This window comes from Agelaius tricolor, unplaced genomic scaffold, assembly GCF_023055355.1.
Source record: "Agelaius tricolor isolate 1412-34295 unplaced genomic scaffold, bAgeTri1.0.p SCAF_4, whole genome shotgun sequence".
Taxonomy (NCBI): domain Eukaryota; kingdom Metazoa; phylum Chordata; class Aves; order Passeriformes; family Icteridae; genus Agelaius; species Agelaius tricolor.
In genome coordinates, this window is record NW_027269264.1 from 49,311,185 (window position 1) to 49,321,882 (window position 10,698).

Sequence of the window (10,698 nt, forward strand, 5' to 3'; positions counted from 1 at the left end):
GGTTTAGGAAAAGACTTCTCCAGGAGAGTGGTCGGGCCCTGGAACAGGCTCCCCGGGGTAGGGGTCTCGGCTACAAGCCTGACGAAGTTCAAGAAACGTTTGGGCAGCGCACGTGGGTGGTTCTTGAGGGGTCCTGCACCGAGCCAGGGGTTGCACCCGCTCACCTGACGGGACCCTTCCAGCTCGGGGTCACGGAAAATGGCCTCCGTTTGGGCCACTCGCCGTGGCCGACAGGGCGGTGCTAAGCTAGAAATTGGCAGACTTTGCTGGATTTCTCCAAATCTGAAGCTGCCACCAACTAGGACCCTGCAAGCCCTTAAGAGCCCCAAATGCCACCTTTCGTCTGACACCCAGACCCTCGGACTGCTGGCTTCGCTTTGCGCCGAGGTTTGTCCCTCTGCGGCCTCCCCCTTCCCGGCGCGCGCCCCCTCGGCCCCGCGCTTCCCTGTTGCCTTGGTGACGGCCATTCCCGCCAATCAGCGGCGAGGGCGGGAAAGGCGGCGGCGGGCGATAGCGGCGGCCATGAAGCGGCGGGAGCCATGAAGCGGCGGCGCGGGACGGACCCGAGCCCGGAGCCGGAGCCAGAGCGGGACTGCCTGCGGGCCTGGACCGCCCACAGCCAGGAGCTGGTCGGGCGATGGACGGTGCGGCACGTCCTCTTCCTTCCCCCCCGCCCCCGTTCATTTTCCCTGAGGCGCAGGGCTGCCGCCGGTGCCGCTCCGCAGCCGGGCCGGCGGTAAGTGCGTCCCTTGCAGTCTGTGCGGTGCGGCGGAGAGACGCGGCGGGCCTGCCGGCAGCTGCGAGACGAGCTCTGGGAGCTGCTCCGGAGCATCCGCGGTGAGTGGCGGCCGCCCTGCCCCGCCTTCACCTCCCGGTGCTGTCCCGGGCCGGAAGCGTGTGGGCGTGGAAGCACCGGCTCCCTGACACCTCTGCTTACCGGGATGCAGCTCCGGTGTCCCGGTGCTGGAAACAAACGCTGAAGGCGGCGGGGTGAAAGGGTTCCCGCTGCCCAGTGCTAAACTGGGCCTGCTGCAAAAGAGTTAATCCTAGAATCATCGGGGCTGGAAGGAATCTCTGATCACCCAGTCCAACCCCCGTGCCAAGGCAGGGCCACCTGGAGCTGGTGACACAGGAACACATCCAGGTGGGGTTTGGATGTCTCCGGAGAGGAGACTCCGTGACCTCCCTGCACAGCTGTTCCAGTGCTCTGCCTCCCGCAGTGTAAAGAAGTTCTTCCTCAAACTGAGTTGGAGGTTCTCGTGTTTTAGTTTATGAACATTGCTCCTCCGGTTTCAGCTACAGTATCTCAGTGCTGGAAACCAGCCAAGGTGAAATGATCTCTGTTGCCCTGTGCTGACCTGGGCCAGAAAAAGAGTTACTGTCTAGCCTCAGACTCCACCTTAATTGGGCAGAGCTTTGGGGTTTCTGTAAAACAACAGTGAGACAGCCTTTTCTGTGTGGGAAGTCAGGGAAGAGGCTGACACAGGTGTGGTGCAGAGAAAGCCAAACATGAGGCAGCTTTACTTTCAGTTTTCTCAGCTCCTCAATGCAAGAGAGACAAAGAGCTCCTGGAGAGGGTCCAGCAGAGGGAAATGAGGATAACTAGGGGACTGGAACATCTTTCCTACAAGGAAAGCCTGAGCAATCTGGGCGTGGTCAGTCTGGAGCAGAGGTGACTGAGAGGGGACCTCATTAATGTCTGTCAATGTCTGCAGGGAGGGGTCAGAGCAGGGACCAGGCTCTGCTCGGTGGTGCCAAGCAGTAGCATGAGGAATAGGCAGGAACTGATGCACAGGAAGTTCCACCTGGACATGAGGAATAACTTTACCCTCGTGACTGCACATAGGAACAGATTTCCCTGAGAAGTTCTGGTGTCTCCCTCACTGGAGATACTCAAAAACCATCTGGATTCGATCCTGTGCTACGTGCTCTAAGATGGGCCTGCTTGAGCAGGGAGATTGGACCAGATGAGCCACTCTAGTTCCTTCCAGCCCTTCCCATTCTGTGATTCTGTGATAAGGAGAGAGACAAGGTGTGTGAAAAGGTGGATGTGTACTGGAACAGAGTAGGCTGTTGATGCTCCTCTGGGAGAGCTGAAAGGCCTAACTCCTGGAGGACTGCAGCATTTTGGTAGCTGGGGAATGGATGTCTAAAGCACCTGGCGTGCTGACACATGCTGTCTGTCTGGCACTGCAGTTCCCAGGTGGCTAAATCACACCACAATCACTAAAAACTTCTTGCCAAGCCACTTCTCTTGTCACCAAGCCAGGTGTTGAGCATGGAGAGCTGTTTATTCTTAGCCAGCTAAATTTCTTGTTGGGTTGGCTGTGCCCACAGGACTGCCAGCTGCCCTCCCTGCCCTGCCTCTGGAACTCACTGTCCTCTACAACTCCCTGCTTTTCACTGTGGGAGCATCTGACTCTGCCATCAAAGGAGAAGCAGAAGGAATACGCCAGGGGCTCCTCAGGGGTAAGGATGTGGTTCTTTGTTTGGGGAGTTCTCAGGGTGAGGAGAGCGTTCTCTGTGCTGTGGAGATCCTTGGTGACTGGCTGGAGGTGCAGGAACTGTGAGCAGACACTCCTGGCTCTGCCAGGGAAGGCCAGAGACGGGGGAAGCTGTGAGCAGACATGCCTGGCTCCACCTGGAAACTGTGGGCAGGCACCCCTGGCTGTGCTTGGAGAGGCTGGAGATGGGGGGAACTGTGAGCAGACATCCATGCTCTGCCTGTAAGGGATGGAGGTAGAGTGGCATGTGGCCAGGGACAATGTGCAGCTGCCTGTAGTGGCATGTGGCCAGGGACAATGTGCAGCTGCCTGTCTGCTGCTGCCTGCAGGGATGGGCTGGAGGTTTCAAGGGAAACAAGAGTTTTTAATGTATAAGGTGCCAAGTCTCTAGCAAAGTTTTAGTGACAGTAAAAAATTAGTATTTTCTTTAATTATGGTGTGCTGGCTTCAAAGAAAGCTCACTGAAACAGGCTGCAGTTCAGAAGTGGATCTGCAGTGTTGGCACATGCTTATCTGAGGTCAGATGACTTCAAGAGGGCTCAGCAGAGCTGGAGTCTAGTTCTGAGTTGTGCTCTGTTTTGTCTCTTGAATGTGCTGCTGTTATCTCATCTCTCTTAGAGCTTGTTTTCCATTCTGCTGAGGCCAGGCCAACTCTCAACCCCATTCCTTCCATCGCTACGAGGAGCCTGTGCTTGCTTGAGGCTTTCTCTCCCTCTTGCATCCAGGGTGTCTGTTACAGGGCACCAACACATTGTCTCACCGCTCTAGGTCTTTTTGCTTGGTTTTTTTTTTTTTTTTTTCAGTTCTGGAGGCTTGTGGGGCCTGTGGACAGGATCTTGGCACGGAGGAGCTGTGGGAAAAGGTGCTGCAGGAGGTAACCGTGGAGGAGCTGCAGGCACCTCTGCACCGCCTGGGGGCCCTGCAAGCAGCCTGGTGGCTGGCAGCCAGCCAGCTGGGAAGTGTTGCTGGCCTCTTCCAGCTCCTGAGCACTGCTGAGGTAACTGGGCACAGGCAGATGCCAGCAGAGCTGGCATAAATATCGTGTTTGTCATAAAACTCACTCAGCAAAATATTGTTGTGCCACTTGGACAGCTGAACCCATCAGTGCTGCCCAGTCAGCATGACTAATCCACCCCGTGGCATCCCAGCATAGCCTAATGGCCCTGAGAGTGTTAATGGATCCCAGAATATTCTGCCTGTGTGGGCCCTGAGCCTCTATGTGGCAGACAGGAGACTTGGGCAGGCTGGAAGAGGGCTGCAGATGGACTTGCAGACTCTATAGGGAACAGCAGTGGGATGCAGAACCTTCCCTGCTGATGGGTCCTGTCTTTCTGAATGAACTCCAACAGCTTCCTGTTGCATGCCAGGAGGCCCTGGAGGTACACCCCATGCTGAGGTGGGGAGGTGCTGCCCCAGGCCAGGCAGGAATCACTGCAGTAAGGGGGTTGTAGCTGAAGGGAACAGATGGTAGGACATTGCTCTTACTGCAGGGAGCAGGGTTGAGTGGTTTGGTGGGACCTGTTTCTCTGTGCACTTGGACCAGTGTTTCCTGCTTCCCTTCAGCATTCCCTGCTCTCTCTCCTCTGTGCCTTCACAGGACCCGGGAAGAGCTCACTGCAGTGAGGGGCAGAACAAGCTCCTCTCCCTGATCAAGGCATGGCGGGTCCCTCCTGAGGGGGCCTCCCTGCCCCTTGTACAAAGCGCCAAGGACTTGAAGGAAATCCTCTGCACTGCAGCAGCCTTCCTGCAAGGTTTGTGGGGGGCAGGAACTCAGGCCAGCACAGTCTCCTGCTGCTCTGTCCCAGGAACACTTTCCCTGCCCTTATCCTGGTTCCTCTTCCCAAGCAAACTGGCCCTTGGGGTTTTTCGGGCTGTTCCTTTGGAAGCTGGTCTGGGCTGAGCCTCTGAGTCTCAGCCTTTACATTCCATATTCAAAAAGCTTCCCTGCTTTTCCCCAGTTCATCCTTTCTCTGCACTATCACAGGGTTCCTCTGCCTGTCTGTCACTGTAGGGGAAGTGTCTGGGCCCTGCAGTGACCTTAAAGCAGAAGGCTGGCAGGGGATTTATGAAGATTTTCCTTTCTTCTGGAACTTGCCTTGTTGCAAGCACCTTGTTCCTGTCAGACCATGGTGCTGCGAGAGCCACACAAAGCTGTTGTGAGGCTTTGTCGCCTGGTGTCACAGCAAGCAATGGATCTCCTCTGGCTGCTGTGTTCTGTCCTGCCTGTTTTCTCTCCTTTACTGTTTTGACAACCCCAGCAGCATCAGGGACAGCCAGCACTGCCTTGCTGTGCTTGGGCTCCTACAGGGCCTTCCTGCCAGGAGGCAGGGCAGGACCTCTGGCACACAGACCAAAATAGTCAAGGGTGGCACCAGCACTTCCAACAGGGAGGTGGCAGATGTAAGTGTGGTGCTGCTATGTGAGAGCAGCCTTAGAGGGAAACCTGAAAAGAAGAAAAGGCAAATAAGGAGTTGTAATAAATATTAATTAATTAATATCCTAATTAATTAATTGATATTCCTGCTGGGAAATGACCCAGATGTGCTGAAAAAATTCTGAAGTTCTGTGTGTGCTTCCCTATCTGCACTGCTGTCATTGTGGATGAATGTGGAGGTGAACCTGCCCAGCACATACCCCTGGCCTTGTTCTGGGCCAAAGGAAGCATCCTGGGCTTGGCAGCTGCTGTTATTCCTGCTGAACATTTCCATTGATGGCTAGTTCTCTTGCAAAACCACTCAAGCAAAGATGGCAGCTTGGCGCTATCGGGCTGTGCATCACTGGGTTTGGAGGGGATCAGGCAAGTCCCTATGGCTCAGGGAAGAAAAGGGCACCACACTTGTTTGGGGCCAAGTGGGACACAAAAGTGAGACACAGAGCCAATATGTTGGGTCTGCCCTAGGGCTGCAGGAGCTGGAGGCTGGGAACTTCCCCACCGCCCTTTCCCTCCTTCAGGAAGCTGCAGGAGGATTCTGCTCCAAGAATATCCTGGCCCAGATCTACACCTGCCTTGGCTGCTGTGCTCAGCGAATGGTAATGACAGCAAAGAGGGGAAAGGCAGCTGTGGGGAGGGAAGGCTCAGGCTGATGTCCACGATGCCTCTGTGTGGTCCAAGGCCTCTCAGGGAGGGAAGGCCTTGAGCAGAATTTGCCCTTGTGGCCCCAGTCTCCTTGGACAGGCTGCAAAATCCATGACAAGATTATGGCTGATTGCAAAGTTGTTGCTGCAGAGAGAGCAGCTCAAAAACCAATGTGAGGAGGACTGTCTTTGGCTAAATTGCTGCTCTGCTTAGTGGAGATCTCTTGGGGAAGCAGAGCGAGAATCTGGATGCTACCAAATAGTAAAGACTTCTGCAGGATGTGCTTTCAACATGCATATCTTCCCATCCACCTAGGGCAAGCCTCAGACAGCCCTTCAGCACCTGAAACGGGCCCTCCAGGTAGATTTCCAGTGCCTTCCTGCCCTGTCCCACGTGGCAGTGGTGTACCATGACCTGGGAGAGATCGATGCCGAGCTGCAGGCCCTGACCCTGCTCTACGAGGTTTGTCTGGTTCCTGTAGTTCTGGGATGAGTTCTGCCCAGCAGAGCCTGCACAGAGCTTCCAAAGCAGGCGTCTTCCTTCTCCTGGACTCCTTCCAGGCTCTTTGACCCTGGAAGGAGTCCCCAAAATAGCATGGTGCTGCCTTCAGCAAATGGGCAGGAAGGAGTCCAGCGAGATTTAAAATTCCTGCTCAGCACCACGTTTGGATGTGGCAAGACTTTGGGTCCTAGTTCATGTTTGTGGTGGCTTGGAAGGTTATAGTCTTAGATCAGAAAGTATCAATCTCTTATAATAGTAAAGTATATAATAGTAAGGAGACTTTTAAGGGGAGGTTTTGGCTGCAGTGAGGCAGAGTGCATTAGCTGTGTGAACCTGCCTGGGAGAGGTCACAGCAGTAGACCCTGAATTATCTCTTCAGCTGTTTGAAAACTGTCAGATACATACAGAGAGGAGAGGGAGCTCTCTCCTTAGGTCTAACAAGGTCTGTGGCTGCAATGGGAGATGGTCTTCCAGGCAGCTCAAAGTACCTTGAACTAAAAACCTGAGGTGGTCTGGGTGATCTTGCAAATCTCCTGGTGCCATGTGGAGATCAGAAGATGGCCTGCCCCTGTGTGATCCTCATGGCTCTTGCTGGAAGCCACTGTGAGAACAATGTAGTTGTGCTTGTGAAGAAGTGCAGCACTTCTGCTTGCCTGGGTGCATCTCCAGATGTCAGAAGTGACAAAAGATTGCAGCTGCCTGAGACTTGACCAGTCTAATGTTGATAATATTTTCTGTTCCTGTTTCACAGGCTCTGGGAAAAAGCCCTCCAGCAGCTGCTTCCTCTAGTCCCTGTTTCCTAATGCAAGCAGAGCTGCTTGTCCACACACCAGTACTCACTTCCCTCCTTCGCCGTCGCCACCCCTCGGAGGTGAAGTACTTTCTGGCACAGCGGTGTCTCCAGGATGGGAGGTAACAGTGCCTCTGCTCTGCTTGCAACATGCTGCTTGTTTGGGCTCTGCAGTTTTCCTTGTGCTCCTGGAAATGGTCCAGTTCAGTGCTGCTGTCACAGGCCTGCTCAAAGCACGGAGATTGTGAACAGGGCAGTGTGGTGAAGGGGGAGGGACTGCGGGCTGGCAATCCAGGTTTCACCTGGCTGATGGCACTTCTCCTTCCACCACATGTCCTGTTCTTTGCAGGGTGGCTGATGCAGTGGAACATTACCTGGATTTTCTGTCTCTCCTTCGGGAGGGGCTGCAGCAGCAGGTGGGTGTCCTGGTAAAGAGCTCCCTTGGTGACTTGGAGGATGAGGGGTGGAGGCACCCAAACCCAGTCCCAAGGGCTGGGCCCAGGCATCAGCCCTGGACTCCACGCTTCAGTGTCTAGTTTGGGATGTGAAGGAAATGAGGTAGGGGCTGATGTAAAGGAAATGAAGTGGGGGCTGGCACCTGTGGCATGTCTGCCTTTGGATTCACACCAGAGAGCACTCACCATTGCTGTTTGGAGAGACAGCTTCCCCTTCGCTCTGGGGAGCTGCTGTCAGCCTGATTTTGGATGTCCTTCACTTCCAGAGTAGGGACTTGATGCCTTGACTCTGCTGAGCTGTGAGTGCCTCCCATCTTCTGCCTGCTCCACCAGGCTCTAAGGACTGTGGGAGAGGGCTTGAGCTTTGCTGGGCAGCAGCTCCATGTTCTCAGTATGAACAGAGTCATGCTGCTTGGCAGAGAACTCTGCAGTTCTGCAGCACTGATGTCACTTTTGCTCCCCAGGTGCCCCTGGATGGCAGCTCAGCTCTGCCCAGGATCCCAGAGGTGTTCTTGGAAGCAGCATCTGCCTTGGAGCAGGCTGGGAGGCACCAGGATGCCATAACTGTGTGTGAGGAGGTCATCAGCCGGACAACTGACCTCATTCCACAGGTGTTACGAGTGGAGCAGAGGCTGGAGCAGTCAGAGTCCTCATTGCCGGGGGCAGAACTGGCAGGTGGACTCCTGTCCCAGCAGAAGGAGAGCCTGTGCTGCCTTGCCTGGAGAGCAGCTGGATACCTGCACCAGGGCTGGGCATGGGCCAAGCTGGGCAAGAGCAAGGAGGCTGTAACACAGTTCAGCAGGTGATAAAGCCTTGCTGGGAGAAGGGGCCTCCCCAGCAGGCAGCCATGGATGGTGGGGCCAGGGCAGGACACAGCATGGCACTGGGGCTGCCCTGACAACTTGGCACTCCTGAGAGCCCAGGAGTGGCTCCAAAGCTCCTCTGGCCTCCCACCCACAGGTGCCTCAGTGATCTCCTGCGTGTCCAGCTTCATGGGTCTGGCATCAAACAGACAGGTAGGACACCACACAAGTGGAACCTGTGTGGGGCCTTGACTGGGTTAGGATCTGTGTGCTTGGGAGCAGCAGGTGCAGGGCAAGGTGGTGGGCACAGCACCACTCTGGCAAGAGGCAGTTGTCCCACGGTGCAAAGCTCTGGGCCATGCTGAAGCCTCTGAAGAGACTAGCTGGGGTTTTTTGGAGCAGAGTTTGGCCTTGGCTCTGCCTCCTTCATTGCCTAGGTAGCAGTTAAAGGGGCTATGTACTGGAAAGCTTCTCCAATTCAGATACATGCCAGTGGTGCAGAGGAACAGCCAAAGGCCAGGCTGCTGCTGAGGTCACTGTTCATCACAGCCGTGTAACATTCTGGGCTCTTGACATTCTTCACTCTCCCCCTCTGCTGCCTCCCCGACCTCTTCCAGCCTGGCAGAGAAGCTGAGCTTTGCCATCTGTTTCCAGAGCTGGAGGATGAGCAGCCCAACGAAATGCTTGGCCTGTCCTGACTGCTAACCTGGCTCAGCCTGCTGGGAACAGGGGAGTTCTAGAACGTCTGGAGGATGCTGTCTTCATGTGTGTGTGTCTTCCTGTGGCAGAGAATCTCCAGCCAGAAGTGGAGGTGCTCCAGAAGATCAGGTTGCTCTCTCTCCTCGGGCGAGGTACGCAGTTCCTGGAGCTGGGGAGGAACAAAGAAGCTCTGTTGGATTTCCGGCACAGTTTGCAGATCTCACCAGGTAACAGGCTAATTTTGGTGAGGAACAGAAGGGATTTCCACAAATTTGTTCTGGGCTGCTTTGCTGTATTCAGCAGGATGTTCTTATGCTTTATACCACATTTATTCAGGTGTCAAGGACAATAGTAGGGCCACTAGCAATGTTACATACTAGAGATACTTCTGTGGGGCCTGGTCAGCTCACTGGCATGGAGAAACAGACCAAAACTATTGTCAGAGGAGTATATCAGAACCCTGACAACAGCCTGTGCCCTCAGATAGCTTGGAAATTTCCTGCCTCAACCCCTGCCAGTTACAGCCAATTTTCTCCCAGTCAGGTCTGCTTTCCCAGAACAGAGGAGTGGAGCTGTGCTTCACCTGAGGAAGCAGCATGTCCATGCCTGGCAGTACAGAGGCCTGCAAAGGGAGCATTCCTGTCTTGAGCTCAGCCAAGGCACGGCTAGTGCTGCTGACAGGGCTGTTCTCTCCTGCTCTGACATGCTGAAGAGGTGTGAGCTCCACCAGGATCTGTCAGACCTGCTGGTCCCAGTCCTGCCCCTGGCTGCTCCCTCTGGGGGTGCGGACGTGCCTGCAAGGAGAACCCCAGTCTGTGTCCAAAGAGAGGTGTGGCAGGCTGTGCCCCAGGGCTGATGCCATCTCCCTTGGCTGCCAGCCCTGGGGTTAACCAGAGCCTGGGACACAGCCAGGACTGCCTCCTCCCCATTACACCACCTCCCCTTACACTCACTGACCTCGTCTGGCTTCTGAGCTGCTTTTGTAATGCCCTGCAACCCACAGCACTGCTGGGGACCTGCTCCTCCTCTGCTAAGGGCTGATCCTTCTTCCTGTCTTGCAGGTGACCCAGCTGCTGCCTCCTACCTGGTGCAGGCCTTGTGGAAGCTGAACCGGAAGCAGGAGGCGGCTGCTCAGTGGCAGAAGTTCTCCCAGAACTGCCCTGCAGAGGATGGGCAGCAGCAAGGGCAGGGAAGGTGTGTAGAGGTGTGGGTGAGGTCTCAGCAGTGCAAATTCTGTCAGGCCATGTGGGCAGTTTAGGGTCCAAGGAGCTTCCCCTGGTGACTGCTCTGAGGGGCCACAGGCTGTGGCTCTGCTGGGACTCCCTGGAGCACAGAAGAGCTGACATGGAGCAAATGGGGAGGGCAGAGCTGCAGGTAGCATAGGGGGACCTGCAGAACAAATGTCTTAGGGCATGGCAAAGGAATGCTGCAGTCCTCACTGCTGCCATGTTCCCCTCTTTCAGGCCCCTCCCTTTGTACCTGGTTTCATGTCTGGAGCAGGCAGTGTTCCCTCACAGTGAAGCTCTTGCCAGGAGCATACAGGATTACCTCGGGGCAGCATCCCAGGACACCCCAAGCTGACCTGGTCATGCCCCCCATACCCATCTGCTGAGGTCTCCCTGCACTTGGCTGGCACAAGGCCTTTAAGAACTCCTTCAAAACTCAGAATTACTTTGTCGTGAAGCTAGATTCTGAAACAGAATAGATCTCTTTTTCTAATAAACAACTCAGCTCTGTTTAGCTTTGGGTTTTTCCATGCTCTTTTTCCAGAGAAATGTTGCAGTTATGGCCTTGACACTGCCTCCAGCTACTGCGAGCCCATGGGCTGTGTGCCCTGGACGTGTGAGAGATCAAGGGCAGAGATATCTTC

The 10,698-nt window shown here is 55.1% G+C and overlaps 1 protein-coding gene across 2 annotated transcripts; it reads left to right on the forward strand.

The window, feature by feature from the left end:
- Positions 1-46: 46 nt before the first annotated feature.
- FANCG (FA complementation group G) lies at positions 47-10,568 on the forward strand. Of its 2 annotated transcripts, XM_071425676.1 has the most exons (14): positions 47-644; positions 756-837; positions 2,338-2,469; positions 3,308-3,501; positions 4,102-4,255; positions 5,404-5,534; positions 5,896-6,042; positions 6,833-6,993; positions 7,221-7,287; positions 7,791-8,128; positions 8,287-8,342; positions 8,918-9,055; positions 9,890-10,022; positions 10,292-10,568. In XM_071425676.1, exons 1-14 carry the CDS (start codon positions 540-542, stop codon positions 10,407-10,409), a joined length of 1,956 nt encoding a protein of 651 aa, XP_071281777.1. In that variant the 5' UTR covers positions 47-539; the 3' UTR covers positions 10,410-10,568. The 2 variants fall into 2 exon arrangements, with proteins under 2 accessions (XP_071281777.1, XP_071281778.1); XM_071425677.1 differs by lacking the exons at positions 8,287-8,342; positions 10,292-10,568 and having other exon boundaries at positions 9,890-9,999.
- The last annotated feature ends 130 nt before the right edge of the window (positions 10,569-10,698 follow it).

What these genes read in the sequence shown, in the direction of transcription:
- FANCG (XM_071425676.1), top strand. Translation starts at nt 540, where the DNA reads ATGAAGCGGCGGCGCGGGACGGACCCGAGCCCGGAGCCGGAGCCAGAG. An exon ending in GCTGCTGTGCTCAGCGAATG is followed by an intron (nt 5,535 to 5,895) that starts GTAATGACAGCA and finishes CCATCCACCTAG; the next exon opens with GGCAAGCCTCAGACAGCCCT. An exon ending in GTCTGGCATCAAACAGACAG is followed by an intron (nt 8,343 to 8,917) that starts GTAGGACACCAC and finishes TTCCTGTGGCAG; the next exon opens with AGAATCTCCAGCCAGAAGTG.